The following is a 21,084-nucleotide window of genomic DNA, read 5'->3' as shown; positions in this document are numbered from 1 at the left end:
AAAATGATTTATGTGTAGGGAATCATACACATTTGTCAGATTTATCTGTAACTTTAGGAATTTTTGTTTTTGAGATGGAGTTTCACTCTTGTTGCCCAGGCTGGCGTGCATTGGTGTGATCTCGGCTCACTGCAACCTCCACCTCCCAGGTTCAAGTGATTCTCCTGCCTCAGCCTCCCGAGTAGTTGGGATTACAAGCATGCGCCACGATGCCTGCCTTTTTTTTTTTTTTTTTTTTTTTTAGTAGAGCCAGGGTTTCTCCATGTTGGTCAGGCTGGTCTCCAACTCCCGACCTCAAGTGATCTGCCTGCCTTGGGAGCCCAAATGCTGGGATTACAGGCGTGAGCCACCATGTCCAGCCAACTTCAGGATATTTTAGAGAAGATTTAGAGAAAAATATTATGCAGGAGACATTGAATTGTTAGAATTGGGGGCTGTTATTGTCAAAATATTAGTTTAGTACAAAAGAAATGGCGTTTTTTTGCCATTATTTTGAATGGTAAAAACCGCCATTACTTTTGCACCAACCTAACAGTTAAACCAGCAAAAGCGACATACATTTTACAAAAAAGTCATGTAATTCTGTGTCTGAAACTGCCAGCAGCAGGGTGCTTTTTCATCCATTACTGCCATCTGAATATTTTCATCTTTTTGCCTTTGGGCATTAAAATGCAGCTCATCCACCACCCACAAAACCCATTAGCATAAACAGTAAAAAACGAATGGTCAGACTACACAGTGATAGCATTGAAATTACTTCAGTAAAATGCAGATGTAATGAGGATGTCGGTTTCAGAGCAGTTTGCATCATAATAGACTGAACTGTCTTGGACTTCAATTCTGGGTTCTTTTCTATATGACTATTGTCTTTTTTTTTTTTTTTTTTTTTTTTTTAAAGAAATCATCTGTGTCCTGTTACTTTTTCTTTTTCTTTTTTTTTGCTTTTCCCCAAAGTTTTCTGATGTTAGAATTTAGAATTTTGTCTACTGTTTAGAACAGGAAAGAGAAAAATTTTCCACTAGCTTTCCTTGGAGAGAATGAGAGAATTCTAATTGCTTCTCCACTACAAAAGCACAAGCTTCCGTGAAAATGGTCATCGGAGAGCGGAGGTGACAGGATGTATACTGCTGAACTTTTTTGCCTCCATCCTTCTAGGTAACTGCTGAGAGAGGCCCCCTTTAGTTTTGATATCCAAAAGGCAAAACACAGAAGGTAAGCACCTTTCAGCAGGGCAAGGACAACCAATGTGTTTTTCTGCCCACTGCAGCTGAGACCCATGGTGCACCTGTACTCTTTTAATTGAGACAACAGTTAAGTGATCTGCCCACCCCAGCCTCCAAAAGAACTGAGGTTACAGGCGCGAGCCACCGTGCCGACCTTTCTGGAATTCTTGAATCTTTAAGATTCTAGGCTATCTCCCTTTAACCACCCTTTTGGAAAGTAGGAGAGAGTACTACCATGATATATGTATTTTCCTTTCCTTACCTCTTTGTTTCTTTTTGCTTTTCAGACAATAAAATCATTACAATTAGAGGAATAATAATAATTATTATTCGTAGTAATCTAGCAACTTTCAGTCCCAAACAAGCCTCCTTGGCTCCGACAATCCCATGCTCTGCTATACATCACAATGAAAATTGGGAGCATTCTCTTGCCTCAACAAAATTATATTATGGAGTGAAGTCTATTGGGAATGGGGCAGGGCACTTCATAGCATGAAAAGAATGTAGAATAATGTTCTTAGTCCCCTATCTGTGTGGCCTATTGGAAGGGAAGATATTATAAACCCTACTGTGGAGTCAATAAAAGCAGAATCTTTAGGCCAGGGGCTGCACGCAAGTTGACCTCTGTCAGGGAAAGCTCTGGGGCTACAGTGCTGAGGACCTCTCCTGGGAGTCAAATGTTTTTTGAATTATCTTTCTGTTTGAAGAAGAATCTGCCTTCCATTCATTCACGGCTCTTTTGAGTAGCCCATGTTTAAGGAGTGACCAGACATGGGATTATAAAAATACACTGAAATTGCCAAAGTGGAGTTTACAGCAGTGGTCCCCGACCATTTTGGCACACGAGGGACCGGTTTTGTGGAAGACCATTTTTCCACAGACCAAGAGTGGAGAGGGGAGGATGGTTTTGGGAGGATTTGAGCACATTACATTTCTTGGATACATTATTTCTATTATTATTATTACGTTGTAATATATAATGAAATAATTATACAACTCACCAAAATGTAGAATCAGCGGGAGCCCTGAGCTTGTTTTCCTGCAACTAGACTGTCCCATCTGGGGATGATGGGAGACAGTGAGAGATCAGAAGGCATTAGAGTCTTATAAAGAAAGCACAGCCTAGATCCCTCCCATACACATTTCACAATAGGGTTTGTGCTCCAGTGAAAATCTAAAGCTGCGGCTGATCTGACAGGAGGTGGCGCTCAGGCGGTAATGTGGGTGATGGGGAGCGACTGTAACTACAGACGAAGCTTCACCTGCTGGCCTGCTGCTTGCTTCCCACCATGTGGCCGTTGTTCCAGGGATTCCTGGTCTACAGGAACTCATCTCTCTTAGGTGTTTTTCCTTGAAGAGGGATTTGCTTTCTCAAAAAAAAAAATTTTTTTTTTTTTTTTTGAGACAGGGTCTCCTTGCCCAGGCTGGAGTGTAGTGGCACAACCTTGGCTCACTGCAACCTCGACTTCCTGGGTTCAAGCGATCCTCCCACCTCAGCCTCCCGAGTAGCTGGGACTACAGGTGGGCACCACCATGCTGGGCTAATTTTTTGTGATTTTAGTAGAGACGGGGTTTCACCATGTCGCCCAGGCTGGTCTTGAACTCCTGGGCTCAAGTGATCTGCCCAACTTAGCCTCCCAAAGTACTGAGGTTACAGGAGTGAAGCACCGTGTCCGACCTTTCTGAAATTCTTGAATCTTTAATAAGATTCTAGGTTATATGTGCCTTTGGTTGAATTCTCCTGAGTTGTTTCTATTTCTCTGAGTTTGCCATTTTTCTCCCTCTGTTAAATACCTGTATTCCAGGGTTTTGTGTAATTCACTAAAGCTTTTATAATAATTTCTAAGAACAATTTTGATCAAAGACCTAAGAAGACTCTTCAGTAATAGGTATAATTTTCGTGAAGTGATCGCTTTCCATTTTTTATTGTTAGGCTCTCTCGCTAACCGTGAAAGGGGAGCTGTGCCATAGATAAAGCCCTCTGGTTCTGAAGGATGAATGGAAGCAGTGGAGGCAATTTATCAGAAACCTGTTTTTCTCTGCTGGGTCCTCCAGCCCATTGCTCCCAGGCCCATGGAGAGGAAACTCTCATAGGAAACTGACATAAACACAGACATTTCACTTCGGTCCAGCCAATCTACCATTAAGAATATTCAAAACTATTCCATTTATGAATGGATCTTGAGAAAGAAAAACAAAATATGTTGTTATATTGGTTATTTTGTAAACGCCCAATGGGTTCGCTTTTCCTGCTGCCTAAACAGAACCAATTTATCAAGACAGGAGAATTACAATGGAGAAAGAGTAGTTCACGCAGCACCAGCTGTGTGGGAGACAAGAGTTTTATTATTACTCAAATCAGTCTCCCTGAGCATTCAGGGATAATTTGGTGGGTAGGGGCTCGGGAAATGGGGAGAGCTGATTAGTTGGGTTAAAGATGAAATCATAGAGGGTTGAAGTGAGTTCTTGCTGTCTTCTGTTCCTGGGTGGGATTGTAGAATTGGTTGAGCCAGATTACCGGTCTGGGTGGTGTCAGCTGGTGCATCGAGTGCAGGGCCTATGAAATATCTCAAGCACGGATCCTAGGCTTTACAGTAGTGATGTTAGTCCTAGGAGCAATTTGGGGAGGTTCAGACTCTTGGAGCTGGAGGTCGCATGGTCCCTAAACGGTAATTTCTAATCTTATAGTTAATTTGTTAGTCCTCGGAAAGGGTTATTATTAACAATTTTGTTTCAGAGTTAAACTATAAACTCAATTTATTCCCAAGGTTAGTTCAGCCTATGCCCAGGAATGAACAAGAACAGCTTAAAGATTAGAAGCAAGATGGAGTCAGTTAGGTTTGATCTCTTTCACTGTCATAATTTCCTCAGTTATAATTTTTGCAAAAGCCGTTTCACTTTCTAGTATCTAATATTTTAGTAAGTCCTTCTCTTTCCTCCCATTTTCCTACCTGTTTGATCCTTTCTCTGTGCTACTTGCCAAAGCATGCCAATTTCAATTCACTCATTTATTCAACAACTACTCTTTGAGCATCATCATGCACAAGGCACTAGACTAAGCACCAAGGATTCATCCATGAAGAAGACAGATAAAAGAATCTCGTCTTTGCAAAGTTTACATTGTAGTGAGAGGAAGGCAATAAGCAAATAAAAGAATAAAACATATAAGTCAGATGGTGCCCAGGAGAAAAGTGATGAAGAGAAGGATATATGAAATGCTTCTTCATGTGCTGTTAGGGCAGCAGGGAGAGTTAAGTTTTGGCAGCCACGGTCAGGAAAAGCATCATCAAAATGATGACATTTGATCAAAGAACTAAGACAAGGGATAAGGTGAACAGATAACCAGTGAGTTGCAATTTTTGGGTAGGGCTCAGTGGTGAATGCTCCTGTCTGCTCCACACAGCATCCACAGAGGCAGCTTACCTAAAGGATGAGGGATATGTTTCCAAGATGGCGCCCTCATGTGGCTGGGGGGTTGGTGTTGGCTGTCAGTTTGGGAGTTTGGCTGGTGTCCTCAGTTCCTCTCCATGTGCAATGTGCACCTCTATCTGCAGGAATGGAGGAATGGAATTATTATGTATCGAGAAGTGAAAGGCTAAAGGAGGAGCAAGACTTCTGGAGTTTGATATTGGACACATTAAGTGTGAGATGTCTGTTAAATATTCAAATGATGTGAGCAGGCAACTGGGAATCTGGAGTTCAGAACGGAAATTATAAAAAGAAATTGCCCTACCCAAGAGAATTAAACCACATCCTTTTATGTCCCAGTCTTTCATTACTAGTTAATTATGCTGAGTTGATCAAGACAGGGAAATGGCCATTACCCTTACTTATCCCTAACAGAATGTATATATTTTTCCTAACGTGGTAGTTTTAAAACAAGTTCTTTGACATTCTTCCCATCAAGAGATGGAATCTATATCCCCTTTCCTTGACCTAGACAGGCATTTGTGGTTGCCTTGGGACCAACTGGGTATGACAGAAATAATGTTATGGAACTTTTGAGGGTGAGGCATAAAAGGCAATACAGTTTCTGCCTCTCTCTTTGGGATGTTCATCCTTGAAACCCAGCCACCATGCTCTGAGAAAGCCAGGGCCACATGGAGGTGCACATTGTTTGTGGATAGGAACTGAGGCCCCCAGCCAAACTCCCAAACTGACAACCAACACCAACTCCCGAACTGACAGCCAACAGCAACTCATCAGTCACACGAGGGCGCCATCTTGGAAACATACTCCTCATCCTTCGGTTCAGCTGCCTCTGTGGGTGCTGTGTGGAGACAGGAGCATTCCTCACTGAGCCCCACCCAAATTGCAGATTTGTGGCAAAACACAATTTTTACTGTATAAACCACTGTTAAAGGTGGTAATAGTTATCCAGAGACTTAACATACAAGGTGTTGGGATTAGGACTTTTTTTTTTTTTTTAAACGGAGTCTTGCTCTGTCGCCCAGGCTGGAGGGCAGGGGCACGATCTCCGCTCACCGCAAGCTCCGCCTCCCGGGTTCCCGCCATTCCCCTGCCTCAGCCTCCTGAGTAGCTGGGACCACAGGCACCCGCCACTACCCCTGACGAATTTTTTTGTATTTTTAGTAGAGACGGGGTTTCACCGTGTTAGCCAGGATGGTCTTGATCTCCTGACCTCGTGATCCATCTGCCTTGGCCTCCCAAAGTGCTGGGATTACAGGTGTGAGCCACTGCGCCCGGCCAGGACCATCTTTAACATTTTTTTTTTTAACCACTGTATTGCCAGTGCCTGACATTATCTGAGTATATGCAGTAGGCATGCAATAGCTGTTTTAAATGAATGAGCCAAGATGAAGCATCTGTGACCATCTTCCAAATGAAAGGAGGGAAGGTTGAAAGCACTGAGAAAGGCTCCTAGTTTGGAGGAATAGAGTTCAGCTCAGGAAGAATGCAATTCAGAGTAGTTAAATTATTTATTTATTTTATTTTATTTTTTTTATTTTTTTTGAGACGGAGTCTCCCTCTGTTGCCCAGGCTGGAGTGCAGTGGCATGATCTCGGTTCACTGCAACCTCCGCCTCCAGGATTCAAGTGATTCTCTTACCTCAGGCTCCAGAGTAGCTGGAATTACAGGCACACACCACCACCCCCGAGTATTTTTTGTATTTTTGTAGAGACGGGGTTTCCCCTTGTTGGCCAGGCTGATCTCGAACTTCTGACCTCAAGTGATCCACCCGCCTTGGCATCCCAAACCCCATGCCTGGGGTTACAGGCATGAACCACCGCGCCCGGCCAAGGTAGTTAAAAATTATATGCACTGAATGTGTAAAACAGGTTGTCCAAGAAATCTTATGGACAATAAAAGTCATTTACTTTGGAAATTATTCTAAAACCTTTTGAAATACAGCAATGTTAGAAATGAGATGCAGCCCCTGCTAGCTGCCTCAGAGCTGGTTAGTTAGCGGAGGATAGATTTTCTTGGTTTAATAGCCATAAAGGAAATTCATATTCTGATTTGATCTGCACATGTATTCAACAAAGGGAATACATGATGAAAGCAAGAAAATTATATAATTTGCACTCCAATTTTTCCTATATGCCCAAAGTCATACCAGTGTGGAGCCTTAACATGTTTGTGGGTAGGGGAGAGGGAACAGAAGAGAATAGACACAGGGCCATTCAAGGATCCTCCACAAGACAGTCATTCCTGAGTGACCAGTCTAATCAGAAAATGGTGTGTATGGTTAGGCCAAAATTAGTCTCTTCTTTTTTTGTTTTTGTTTTTGTTTTTTTTGAGATGGAGTCTCGCTCTGTTGCCCGGGCTGGAGCGCAGTGGTGAGATCTCAGCTCACTGGCAAGCTCCGTCTCCCAGGTTCACACCATTCTCCCGCCTCAGCCACCCGAGTAGCTGGGACTACAGGCGCCCGCCACCACGCCCGGCTCATTTTTTGTATTTTTAGTAAAGACGAGGTTTCACTGTGTTAGCCAGGATGGTCTCGATCTCCTGACCTCGTGATCGGCCCACCTTGCTTCCAAAGTGCTGGGATTACAGGCGTGAGCCACTGCACCAGGCCAGTCTCTTCTTTCATTTCAATTTGGTGATACATGACATTACTCAAGTCCCTTAGTCCTGGTGGTACCTTGAGGAGGCACTCACATTCACAGCTGATGGAATTGGGATTTTCTTTTTTTGGAAGTCAATTTGGTATTATGATTAAAGAGATAATTAAAAATATCCCTCTACTTAGACACCCTCATGAGTAGCTAACACATAAGTACCATTTACTACATATCAGGCACTGTTCTATACCTATGTATATTAATACATTTAATCCTCATGACTGCCTTATAAAGTACTATTATCTTATTTTATGAAACAGAGACTCAACTGAGGTTAAGTCTTGGCTGGCCTCAGCCTTGGTTGGGTCTGCATTGTTGAAGCAGATGCTGAACTGCCTTTCGTTGTAAAAGAAAAACAAGGCCGGGTGCGGTGGCTCACATCTGTAATCCCAGCACTTTGGGAGGCTGAGGCGGGCGAATCACCTGAGGTCGTGAGTTCAAGACCAGCCTGACCAACAGAGAGAAACCCTGTCTCTACTAAAAATACAAAAATTAGCTGGGCATGGTGGCGTATGCCTGTAATCCAGCTACTTGGGAGGCTGCAACAGGAGAATCGCTTGAACTTGGGAGGCAGAGGTTGCGGTGAGCCGAGATCGCGCCCTTACACTCCAGCCTGGACAACAAGAGTGAAACTCTGTCTCAAAAGAAAAAAAAAAAAAAGAAAAGAATGAGAGGGACTCCTTATCCTTCCACCATGTTCTGACACAGCTAGAAGGCATATCTGGGAACCTAAAAGTGGGCCCTCACCAGACAGAAAATCTGCTGGCTCCCTGATCTTGGATTTCCCAGCCTCCAAAACCATGAGAAATAAATTTCTCTTTGCCTATAAGTCACTCAGTTTATAGTATTTTGTTATAGCAGTTCGAATGGACTAAGACAGTATGTATGCAAATGTATTAATAATATTTATCTCCAGATTGTGAAAATATGAGTAAATCCCTTTTCTTCCTACATTCTGTCTTCCTGCCTTCCTCCCTCCCTCCTTTCTTCTTTCTTTCTTTCCTTCCTTTTTTTCTTTTTCTTTCTTTCCCTTTCTCTTTCTTTCTTTCCTTTTCTTTCTTTCTCTCTCTCTCTCTCTTTTCATTTTCTTCTTCTTCTCTCTCTCTCTTTCCTTCTTTCTTCTTTTTTTGAGAAAGTGTTTGGCTGTGTCATCCAGGCTGCAGTGTAGTGGCGCGATTTCATCTCACTGCAGCCTTGACTTCCTGGGTTCAAGTGATTTTCCTACCTCAGCCTACCAAGTAGCTGGGAATCACAGGTGCGTACCAACATGTCCAGCTAAATTTTTGTATTTTTAGTAGAGACAGGGTTTCACCATTTTGCCCAGGTTGGTCTTGAACTCTTGATCTCAAGAGATTCACCTGCCTCGGCCTCTCAAAGTGCTGGGATTACAGGTGTGAGCCACTGCGCCCGGCGTACATCCTGTATTTTCTAAAACGTGCATTGCATTTATAATCATAATGTGCATTTTAAAACAAAGACAGGAATCTGGATCTCTTAACTCAGGAAAAGGTTTAGGTTTAAGCTATTGCTTTGCATATACGAATTATAATAAATACTTTTCATGTGGCTGATGTTACACAGTGTATGGAAGAGGAACAAGAGCAGAAACTCAGGGTCCACCAGTATCCAAAGCTGTGATTTTTATGATCCTTCATAGCTTAATCATGGGTGTGCGTGCGTGTGTGTGCTTGTTGAAACTGCAGAGTCCTGGGTCTCTAGAGATGATCTCAGTAAGCCCAGAACGGGATCTGGGAAACTGCAATATTTGGCAAGACTCATAGGTGATTGTGATGCAGGTGAATTCTTTGACAAACAGAGATGTGAAGAACAGTGCTTCTCTTACCTACAGGACTCAGGTAGGAGAAAAATGAGATCGTCATGGCTGGGAAGCCAAAGGAACTTTGGGCAAATATATGTAAAACATATTTAAAAGCACATTATGATGATATAACAAGATGTTCTCCACCACGGCTGCATATTAGAATCATCTGGGCACTTTAAAAATATACCAGTGTGCAGATTTCCTCATAACGGTGGTAAACGTCCCTCTTTCAGCACGACTAAAAGATAAGACAAGCTGCAATTTTCCAATTATCTGTGCACAGAAGAAAAAAAAATCCAACAGAGTATGCAATGCGGGCCTGCAGCAAGCAGCCACCACAAACCCGTGGATGCAGAAATCAGGGGAGAGAAGTCTCAGGAGATTGGGGAAAAGGGTGGAGGGAAGCAGAGAACTTAGAGAAAAGACAGACAAAGCCACTTCCAAAAGAGAAAGTGAAACAATATTTACAAAGAGAATGAACAAGGCCGCGCGTGGTGGGTCACGCCTGTAATCCCAGCACTTTGGGAGGCCAAGGTGGGTGGATCATCTGGGGTCAGGAGTTCGAGACCTCTTGGCCAAAATGGTGAAACCCCGTCTCTACTAAAAATACAAAACATTAGCTGCGCATGGTGTTGTGCACCTGTAATCCCAGCTACTCAGGAGGCTGAGGCAGGAGAATCACTTGAACCCAGGAGGCAGAGGTTGCAGTGAGCCGTGATTGCACCATTGCACTCCAGCCTGGGCAACAAGAGTAAAACTCCATCTCAGAAAAAAAAAAAAAAAAAAGGAACACTGATGGGTACTTGGCAGTTCAGAGCCCAGGCTCCAGAGTGGGGCCTGACTGTGTGCAGCCCAGACACAGAGAAGCCGAGCTTGTTGGGGAGAATCAGACACAGGGAGAGAAGTGGTGCGAGACAGGCAAAGGAGACAGGAGAAGAGGAAATAGAACAAAATTAAGGATCCTGCAGAAAACAGGAGACACATCAACTCTTCTATCTTTCCCATCAACATCATCCATGAAAGAAACTGCACAGAACATCGCTGAACTGAGAGAAGAATCTGCTCCTAACTAGGCCTCCTGCCCACAGAATGAACAGGAAGAGGACGAAGCGGAGCAACTTCTTGAGAGAACGAATGCCAAAGTCAGAAGCTGCAAACCAAAGTGTCTCTGCTGGTGTCGCCTCTACACAACCATGAACTTGATGAAAATTTTAAGACAACACTCAGTATTTATGAAATATTCTCCAACCTGCATCTGGGAGCATGGAAAATATTAATACATTGAATCGGAAATACAAAAACTAGGTAGAGAAATCAACAAAAATTGGAGAAAATGAAGCCACAGCTGTTGAAATTCAGGAAAAAAAAAATAGAAGAAAATCACAAAACTTTATCAGTAATAAAGAACAGATTACAAGGTGCCCCGAAGAGAATGGGTTCAAATAAAAACTGAATAAAGGGTATTGAATACAAGAAGGACAGCCGAGATAATGAAAAGGAGATAAAGAAAATAAAAAGGATCACAGAAGAAGGTTGAAATGGAAGCCAGACAAAGAAGGCTGCGTATTTGTATTATTGGTGTTCTTGAAGAAAAGAAAAATAATATAACAGAATATTTAAAACTCTAATCCAAGAAAAAGTTCCCGAAATAAAAGAACCAAGTCAACTATAAGCTGCAAGGACCCAGTGGGGGTATACAGGAAAATTGATCACAAATAATCAATTCTGAGATAGCTTGGAAAATTATTAGACTTTAAAGATTAAAAAAAAAAAAAATCCTCAAGGCCTCCAGGCCCAAAAAATATTTACAAAGAGAATTAGATTGGCCCCAGATTTCTCAAAAATAGCATGCAAAGCAAGGAAACACTGGAACACCATTTTCAAGAAACCCAAGGAAAAACAAGCTGCTCTTCAAGTTTCAAGGTCACAGAAAATCAGTTTCAAACTCACCAGAATTCCAGGAACAAAGTACACGTGTCCTTGCTGAGCAGCTTACTGGAGGGTGAGTTTCACCCAACCAAAAGATTTCTGGGAACAAAAGAACCAACAGAGAGCATTTCACATATTTGACAGTAGAGCTGAGAATAATGTAACAGTTGGATCACGGGTTAATGAAACACAGGAAGACATGTAAACATTATATACTGATAAAGTAGAACAAACACAACTAAAAAGGTGGGGGAAGGGAGAGAAAAGGGGAAAAGTAGAGTAAGACCATTGACTGACATATAGGTAATAGGTGGGAATCAGTATCATCTAGAAAAGACAGATAGTAACAGGTTAAGACAGAAAAAAGGGAGTAAGAGCACCACAGAAGATTAGTATAAAAGCAACCAGTAGAATAAAGATACAAGGCTGAGCACGGTGGCTCACACCTGTAATTCCAGCACTTTGGGAGGCCGAGGCAGACAGATCACCTGAGGTCAGGAGTTTGAGACCAGCCTGGCCAACGTGATGAAACCCCATCTCTACTAAAAGTGAAAAACTAGCTGGCTGTGGTGGCACGTGCCTCTAGTCCCAGACACTTGGGAGAATTGCTCAAACCCGGGAGGTGGAGGTTGCAGTGAGCCGAGATCGCGCCACTGCACTCCAGCCTGGGCGACAGAGTGAGACTCCATCTCAAAAAAAAAAAAAAAAAAAAGATACAAAATTCATAAACCAAAAGAAAAAAACACAAGAGAACAAGAGAACACAGTAAATATAAAAATATAATACACTCAGCAATTGCAACGTGAAATATGACAGACTTGACACCAAACACGAACATGGCAGTTATATCAATAAAACTGGATGAGCTTAATTTGCCTATTACAAAAAGATTATATTCAGATTGGCTTGTATAGCAAAACCTCAACTCTGTGCTGCACACAACATACACACCAAAAATGCAGTCATTGAAATAGCTAAAAATAAAGGAATAAAAAAAATTTACCAGACAAATGGAAACAGTAAGACAGCAGGCATTGCAACCCTGATACCCAAGTAGAGACTTCAAGCCCCAAACAAAAAATGGCCCTTGGGCATATAAAAGAATAGCCCACATTATTCGTAAGATAAATACAACTTAAAATTGTACTGAGATTGTACTATTCCCGACCCATCAGATTAGCCACAGCAAAGTCTCTCAAAGTCTCATTAATCTTTTTGGCCCGGGCAACTACTACTATAATTCTATTTGGTAGCACTTCAGTTTTGTATAAATTACCTATTGATCAATCCCCAGATCATTGGAAGAATCCTGTCAATATACCTCAATTAAGAATCAAGATTATAAGGCATTATCTTTTCATAGTTATATATGTATGTATGTATACCTTTGGCTAGAAATTTTTTTCATTAGCTTTGAAATTGTCAGAGGCGTTTGAACCAGAGCAACTCCATTTTGAACAGGGGCTGGGTAAAAGAAGGCTCAGACCTACTGGGCTGCATTCCCAGATGGTTAAGGCACTCTAAGTCACGGGATGAGATCGGAGGTCAGCATAAGATACAGGTCATAAAGACCTTGCTCATAAAACAAGCTGCAGTAAAGAAGCCGGCTAAAACCCACCAAAACCAAGATAGTGATGAGAGTGACCTCTGGGTTGTCCTCACTGCTACACTCCCACTAGAGCCATGACGGTTTACAAATGCCATGGCCATGTCAGGAAGTTACCCTATGTGGTCTAAAAAGGGGAGGCATGAATAATCCAGCCCTTGTTTAGTATCTAATCAAGGAATAACAATAAAATGGGCAACCAGCAGCCCTCAGGGTCACTCTGCCTCTGGAGCAACCACTCTTCCATTTTTCTACTTGCTTGAAACTTCATTTCCCTTTACTCTACGGACCCGCCTTGAATTCTTTCTTGCATGAGATCCAAGAACCCTCTCTTGGGGTCTGCACTGGGACTCCCTTTCTGGTAACAAAACGATCAAAGTTAGCGCTGTAGTTACTGTAACTGAAGGTTGGCCTTGGAGTGCCATCCCATACAGTGCCATGTTTGAGAGCTGGTTTTCATTTCATTGGTGGCATTAGAAATGTACTATTATATTAGGGTTAATTTGCCCTGACACCCCAACTAGCCAGCTACCTCCCCTTGGGTCAGGCAAAATGAAACAGCAGCTTGTACATATAAATTGTTACATGTACATACCTTCGTACAGCAGTCATGTCTAACTGCCCCTAACAGGGCAAGGGAGATGACCATTTTGTTCTCATGAAAACAAGATACACTCAGGTGAGTTTTGAGTTTGTTCATAATGCAGAACGTGATGAAGCAAGTTTAATTTTCCAGCTTAGTGTTTTTAGTTTAAAATGTTGCAATCTAAAGCTAGAATGTTCACCGGAGGCCAAGGACAACACAGCAAACACACCAGGGGCAATGTGTCCTCAGACCTTTGGAATCACAGTCAGATATCACTGTGAACTGCATGTTTGTGTTTCCCCCAAATCCCTATGTTGAAACCCTAATCCCCTATAATGGTATGTGGAGGCTGGACCTTGGGGAGGCACTTAGGGTTAGCTTAGGTCATGAGGGCAGAGCCCTTGCGATGGGACTAGTGCTCGAGGGAAATGAAGAGACCATCCTTCCCTTCACCATGTGAGGATGTGACCAAGTACCCTCATTTTTCTAAGAAAAAGAGAATGAATTACTACTTTCTTCTCTTTTTTTCCTCTTTTCTCCATTTTCCAGTTTCCCATGTCCTACTTAGCCCTTTAGAAATGCAATTACAATTGTTTACCTCTCCTTCACCAGACACTCCCTACAGGGCAAGGCCGTCTTACTATGTGCTTCCAAGCTCCAGCGAAACTCTCCCTCACCAGGAGACTGCTCAGGAGACAACAGTCAACTTACAACCCAAATTATGCCTGCTAAAAAACTCTCCCCCACCTGGAGATATGACAGACTTGACACCAAACACGAACATGGCAGTTATATCAATAAAACTGGATGAGCTTAATTTGCCTATTACAAAAAGATTATATTCAGATTGGCTTGTATAGCAAAACCTCAACTCTGTGCTGCACACAAGACACACACCAAAAATGCAGTCATTGAAATAGCTAAAAATAAAGGAATGAACAAAAATTTACCAAATGGAAACAGTAAGACAGCAGGCATTGCAACCCTGATACCCAAGTAGAGACTTCAAGCCCCAAACAAAAAACATAAAAATGGCCCTTGGGCATGTAAAAGAATAGCCCACATTATTCATAAGATAAATACAACTTAAAATTGTACTGAGATTGTACTATTCCTGACCCATCAGATTAGCCACAACAAAGTCTCTCAAAGTCTCATCAATCTTTTTGGCCCAGGCAACTAGAATTCTGTAATCGAATTATGTCCACAAAGACGTCGACTCAACCGCCTGGTAGATAAGGCACCAAAATGAGTACAGGGACCCCCACCTGCTCGCTGCCTTCCCTGCATGTCATTCGTGTCGGGCCCTCCTTTTAAAAGTGCCCACTTGGCTGGGCGCAGTGGCTCATGCCTGTAATTCCAGCACTTTGGGAGGCTGAGGCGGGCAGATCACGAGGTCAGGACATCAAGAACATCCTGGCCAACATGGTGAAACCTCGTCTCTACTAAAAATACAAAAATTAGCTAGGTGTGGCGGTGCGCGCCTGTAGCCCCAGCTACTCAGGAGGCTGAGGGAGGAGACTTGTTTGAACCCAGGAGGTGGAGGCTGCAGTGAGCTGAGATCGCCCTACTGCTCTCCATCCTGGGCGACAGAGCGAGGCTCCTGTCTCAAAAACAAAAAACGAAAAACTGCGCCCACTTTCTGCTCCAAAAGTGAAGCAATATCCTTAAGGCAGGAAGCCTGCACGTCTTCCCCCAAGCTAGCTTTGGAATAAAAAGTCATTTTCTTTATACCATTTTCTCACTCTTAATTGGAATCGGCAAGCAGCAAGTGACTGAACCTGCATTTCTGTTACAGGGATATAGCCAGGAGGCTGCCATCTGTGAACCAGGACAGGTCCCTGGCCAACTTGACTGTGCTGGCACCTTGATCTCCTACATCCAGCTTTCAGAACTGAGAGACAGAAGTATTAAAGCCACCCAGTCTATGGAATTGTTACAGCAGCCTGAACTAACATAAGGAGACTTTCCCAATAAAAAATTATGTACATATGACATTATTTTAAACTACAGAACTGTGGTTCTCAAATGCGATTGACTTTGTCCCCTAAAAGACATTTGGCAATGTCTGGAGACACTTTTGATTGCCAGTGGGTAGATGCTGCTAAATAAATATCCCACACTGCTCAGGCAAACTCCCTTTGACAAGTAATTATTCCCCACAAAATGTTAGTAGCATTCAGGATAAGAAGCCCTGCTTTGGCCGGGGGTGGTGGCTGACGCCTGTAATCCCAGCACTTTGGGAGGTCAAGGCAGCCGGATCACAAGGTCAGGAGATCGAGACCATCCTGGCTAACATGGTGAAACCCTATCTCTATTAAAAGTACAAAAAATTAACCAGGCGTGGTGGCGGGTGCCTGTAGTCCCAGCTACTTGGGAGGCTGAGGCAGGAGAATGTCCTGAACCCGGGGGGCGGAGCGTGCAGTGAGCTGAGATCACGCCACTGCACTCCAGCCTGGGCCACAGAGCGAGACTCCGTCTCAATAAAAAGCAAACAAACAAACAAAACCAAAAAGAACAAGAAGAAACTCTGTTTAATAGATAACAATCAGCTGTCTTAATTTTTATTTTCCTGGAACTTTTCCCTTTGTCTCTCATTTGGGTCAAACTTGAGGGCCAAAATGTGGAAGCAAAATATTTTAGATCAAGTAAAGACTGTAAATTAGGTCTAGGAAATATTTTCCCAGCACTGGGAGACACAAGTTGGCCCTAACTTCCTACTCAGACTTGCAATTAAGACACAACAGGTGCGGGTACTCAACATGAGAAGATTTCTCACTGGGTACCCACAGTTCTTACTGTAGGTCAGTAAATGGTCAAGACTGTTACCATAGAATCATTCACACCAGCACAATGGTGCTCCTCCAGGAATGTATTTATTTACATGAAAACACCATTTTATACAAATTGAAGACACATCTTAAAGAAGGGTTTGTCCAGGCACGCCTTCCTCCTTCTCTTATATTGCCACTTCCATTTTCATCTTCTGTTGTATCACAAATAAAACTTCAGACTGGTTAAAGAAAATTGAATCTGCCTCTTCTCTCCCCACCCAGAATTACTTTGACTGTTTAATGTCTGGAGTCATCCTTCAAAGAAAAGTCTTGCCCAGGGTTATTTTATTTAATTTATTTATGTAATACAGTGTAGAAAGCGATCATGTCATAAGCAATGATTCTGTACAATCATCCTGCAGAAATTTTTTTTTGGAGAATTCTTGGTAATTTAAGACCAGCAGAGCACCCCTCCCCACCCACCCCGTAAAAGTGCTTACAATGAACAGGGATTCTTTTCTTTATCAAAGACCCAAAGATACGTGGACAAAAAAAAAAAGCTTGAAGTCTCAATGCCTAATGTGTGCACATAAAACAGGCACAAAGAAAGAAACGTGTATCCTCTTAATTCCTATATCACAAATATAGCAGAAGCAGCAATCTGTACAGTAAAATGCAATCATGGAAAAAAAATCTCTCTAAAGCATCTGAAATACTTAAAAATGTTTAACTTTAAAATGCATAGTGATCAGGAAAGGAATACTTAGGCAAGAGAAGCAGCTAAACTCCCACGTTCACATGAAGCATCCCCCATCGATTCTTAAAGCATATGTAAAGTAGGACTTAATTGGGTCACAAACCACAAGAATAATATACAACTGGCTAAGGGGCTATGTGATAAATAATCAGGAGAGAATCTATTCATGCACTAGTTTGATACAGCTAAATTCTTTACAGTACACAAAACCCATTAATAATGTAGTGTAGAGACCAAAATGTAAAGAGAGAGAGAATACATTACTGATTTGTGGATTAATTCAAGTTCAGGCATCTACTTGTGTTACAGCACAGCTGTCAAAAGGCGATAATGAGTAAATCATAAAACAGAGGGGTTTGTTTCTTCCGACAGTATTCTATAAATGGACACCGATGGGTAGTGAAGCAATGGTTTTGCTGTCCAACTTCAGAGGCTGCTGTGGCGGGGGTCTAGTTCTGCATCTGCTCGAAGAACTTGTAGGTTGGATTTTCATAGCCGTTCTGCTGCATCTTGGACAGGTGGCGCTCCTCTGGGGTGACAGCGGCGTCAACCTGAAAAACAAGGAAGAAGAGAGCTGAGTAAAAAATAAAAATCAATCCTTTAAGGGTGAACATGGAGAAGCAGTAAAAAGATAAGGAGTACAGTATTCTTCATTGCAGAACACCCATGATTTTCTCCCCCACTGTGACATCTTGGAGAATGCCTTTGCCCACCAGTTATACAAATGCTGTGCTCCATCTAGCCACCAGGTGGCGGTGGAAACCTTGGCGCGCTTATGAAGTGTCCAGCGGTTGTTTCTGGTTCCCCAACTCCACAGTAAGTGGATAAACCCAGTGCAATGGTATTTTTTCCTCCCCTGTTGGCTCAATAAAGGACAAATGGTGTCAACGAAAGCCTGTTTTACTTGGAAGTGTATTGGTAAGATAGACAAAACCACAAGAGTATCATGGAGGGAGATTCAGCAAAGTACTACTGTTATCTTGGGTGACACTCAAATCTGTGTAGAAAAATACTCGATTTCCTAGACTGCTGAATATCTTCCCATGCTGATTTTAGTCTAGCCCGTTTCTATCAAATTTTATGTTTGTTACAATGTTAAAAAGAGGTTTGAGAATCATTTAATTAAAACAATAACATACATATGCCAAAGGGGGCTATTATTTGGCACAAGAAAAAAGAGCAAGGACGACACCATTCTAGATTACGTAATTTTTAAAAAACTGAGAATTAAGATACTATAGAATTATGTTCAGCTAAAAGTTTAAAATCAGACCCTCTCTGTTAACATGCTGCTTCACCTCTAACTAAGGTGAAGCCAGTAACTGAAGACGTTTTCCTCCCCGTGTCACTGTTAGAGCTGTGTGGGGAATTTACTCTCTGCAGGTTGGGCAGGGTACTTACCACTACAACGTGGGCAGTGGCTGTTCTTGTTTTACTATATTTGTTATACCTCTCCCTGTTCACAGAAGACAGGAGGTTCTTAACTCTGCTGAATGAGTAACGGCTTACTTTTTTGTCTGTTAAAATTCCTTTTTTGTAAAACCATGGTAAGATGGAAGAGAATAAATACAAAATCATCAGAATGAAAAGGCATGTTTTCCAGAGAAAAGTTCGGATGTACCATACAGAAGATAGTCCTTCAAAGGGATATTCCCTAGAATGGGCTGCTCCTTCATCTCTGGGAGAATACTTCAGGCCCATTCCCCCTTGCTGAGTGTTGCTAAGTGACATTCCCCCACTTATGCAGCTTTTCCCCCTACACACCCTGTGTGGCACAGATCTGAGCCTACACAGCAATGCCCCTGAAACCAAGGAAGGAAAAGTACCAGTGAGGGCGAGATGTCAGCAGTAAGACATGAGATCTTGAGATGGAGCTAGATATGTCATGACTAGACCACACTGGCTGATAATAATTCAGACTAAAAGATCTGTCAATATGGTTGGGTGCGGTGGTTCACGCCTGTAATCCCAGCACTTTGGGAGGCTGAGGTAGGTGCATCACTTGAGGTCAGGAGTTCGAGACCAGCCTGGCCAACATGGTGAAGCCTTGTCTCTACTAAAAATACAAAAATTAGCCGGGCATGGTGGTGCACACACGTAATCCCAGCTGCTCCAGAGGTGGAGGCAGGAGAATGGCTTGAACTTGGGGGACCGAGTTTGCAGTGAGCCAAGATTGTGCCACGGCACTCCAGCCTGGGCGACAGAGTGAGACTCCATCTCAAACAACAACAACAACAACAACGCAAAACAAAACAAAACAAAAAGGCCAGGCGTACTGGCTCACAATCCCAGCACTTTTGGGAGGCCAAGGTGGGCGGATCACAAGGTCAGGAGTTCAAGACCAGCCTGGCCAACATAATGAAACCCCATCTCTACTAAAAACACAGAAAAAAATTAGCTGGGCATGGTGGCATGTGCCTGTAGTCCCAGCTACTCTGGAGGCTGAGGCAGGAGAATTTTTTGAACCTGGGAGGCGGAGGTTGTAGTGAGCCGAGATCGCACCACTGCACTCTAGCCTGGGCAACAGAGGGAGACTGTGTCTCAAAAAATCTGTCAGTATGATCAGGTCCCCCGTGGTCCCTTTGTACAGCCCCCCTTCATGAAGTGATTGACTCTTTTCAGTGTGGGAAGGAGGTGGAATGACTAGCAGCGGCTCATCCCAAGGCAGCTGAAATAGGTAGAGATACAGCTCCCTCGTCCCTTGGGACAGAGTGTTCCCTCCATCACGTGCCCTGATTCTTTTTTTTTTTTTTTTTGAGTTGGAGTCCTGCTCTTGTCGCCCAGGCTGGAGTGTAATGGTGCAATCTCGGCTCACTGCAACCTCTGCCTCTGAAGTTCAAGTGATTCTCCTGCCTCAGCCTCTGGAGTAGCTGGGATTACAGGCACCCGCCACTACGCCTGGCTAATTTTTGTATTTTTAGTAGAGACGGGGGTTTCACCATGTTGGCCAGGCTGGTCTTGAACTGACCTCAGGTGATCTGCCTACCTCAGCCTCCTAAAGAGCTAGGATTACAAGCGTGAGCCACCATGGCCACGTGCCCTGATTTTCAAGTTCCCATTTATGGAGAGACTGTGTGCCACTGTGAATCCCTCCAATCTACCATCCTATGGCTCAGAGCTGCCTGAGCTCCCCTGCAGTCAAACTCTCATGTTACTCCAATGACAGACCTAGGCATCTCCCCTTAGCACACTCCTACCAACAAGCTCTAACCAAGGCCAGTCCTCAGAGGACACTACTCGAATGGATGCTCAGCTTCCCTGTCCCTCTGGGAGCAAATCACAGATGTTTTCCTCATCTTCTCCTCTTTCCTTTGATCTGCACTGTTGTCAACAAATGAGGTCACCTGGCTTTAACTGGTAACTGTGTAATTAGCCTGTAAGTTAAAACACCATGGTTAAAGATTAGCGCCAATCATGAGAGATTTCATTCACCCTGTAAATCTGCGTGCCAGGAGACAGCCTATCTGCAGCACTATGCCATTCGAACTTGGGCATCATTTCTGCTCCCCGTCATCTCGTAACTGAGATCTCAAAGAATGCCCACGTTAAAAAAAATGATCTTGCTTAGGAGATCAAGCACAAAGCTGCTATGTTTCTGATTGTAGAAAAAAGCCCCCATGCTGCTTCATTGTTGGAATACTATGCTTTCATCTCTTCCAGGAGGCACACCCACCATCACACTCGCTGTCAGCAATCATTTGCATGCGTCAGGGGCAGGGGCACACCTGGCAATTTCATAGGTTTATCTCCTCTTCAAACTCCAAAGCCAAACACCTAAGAGTCCCCGGCTAGAGAGGCGAGGCTCCAAGGCTGGGGCACAATCCAGGCCTCTCACTCTCCTGTCTTTTCTTGGCTTCTGTTTCGCTACTTGCTAATCCTATTACCTTTTGCCACTGAGAGGACAGTTACATTTTGCCATTCCTGCCATGGGGCCGCTTGGCCCTCAGACCTCAGACGGCTCAGGAGCTACAGGAGAAGAGATTATCTTGACAAAAGGGCATCCAAGGAGTATGGATTGGATCTTTAATCTCTAAGCCCTTGAAAGCAAGACGTGAAAAACTGAGTACTCATGTCTATGGATAACGTTACCGCTAAAGGAAGAGCAGCAGGTAAGGGTAGCCTTCCTCTCCAGCAGGCTCACCAATCTCTTCCTCATTGCTAAGCTACAGCAGTGGCAAGGGCCACCAGGTGAAGGCCAGCCCCACCATGCCCCTGTGCAGACAGGGCCTCTGCATGGACGCAGTATTATTTCTCTTAAAGCAGAGCCAGGGGAGGTTTGAGCCCGTAGTGCTTGTTCTGGA

General features: G+C 43.3%; 1 protein-coding gene across 6 annotated transcripts in view; it reads right to left on the bottom strand.

Moving 5' to 3' along the window:
- Nucleotides 1-16,109: 16,109 nt before the first annotated feature.
- Nucleotides 16,110-21,084, bottom strand: part of APP (amyloid beta precursor protein) — a 291,865-nt gene continuing 286,890 nt past the window's right edge. For all 6 annotated transcript variants that reach the window (XM_023190001.1, XM_023190010.1, XM_023190020.1 and 3 more), the window contains one exon: nt 16,110-17,334. In XM_023190001.1, coding sequence (XP_023045769.1) covers nt 17,233-17,334 — 102 coding nt within the window. In that variant the 3' untranslated portion in view covers nt 16,110-17,232. The remainder of the gene's footprint in view (nt 17,335-21,084) is intronic.

Source organism: Piliocolobus tephrosceles, chromosome 19, assembly GCF_002776525.5.
Source record: "Piliocolobus tephrosceles isolate RC106 chromosome 19, ASM277652v3, whole genome shotgun sequence".
Lineage (NCBI taxonomy): Eukaryota > Metazoa > Chordata > Mammalia > Primates > Cercopithecidae > Piliocolobus > Piliocolobus tephrosceles.
Note: the sequence above shows the minus strand (reverse complement) of the source record. Positions and strands in the feature narration are given on the sequence as shown.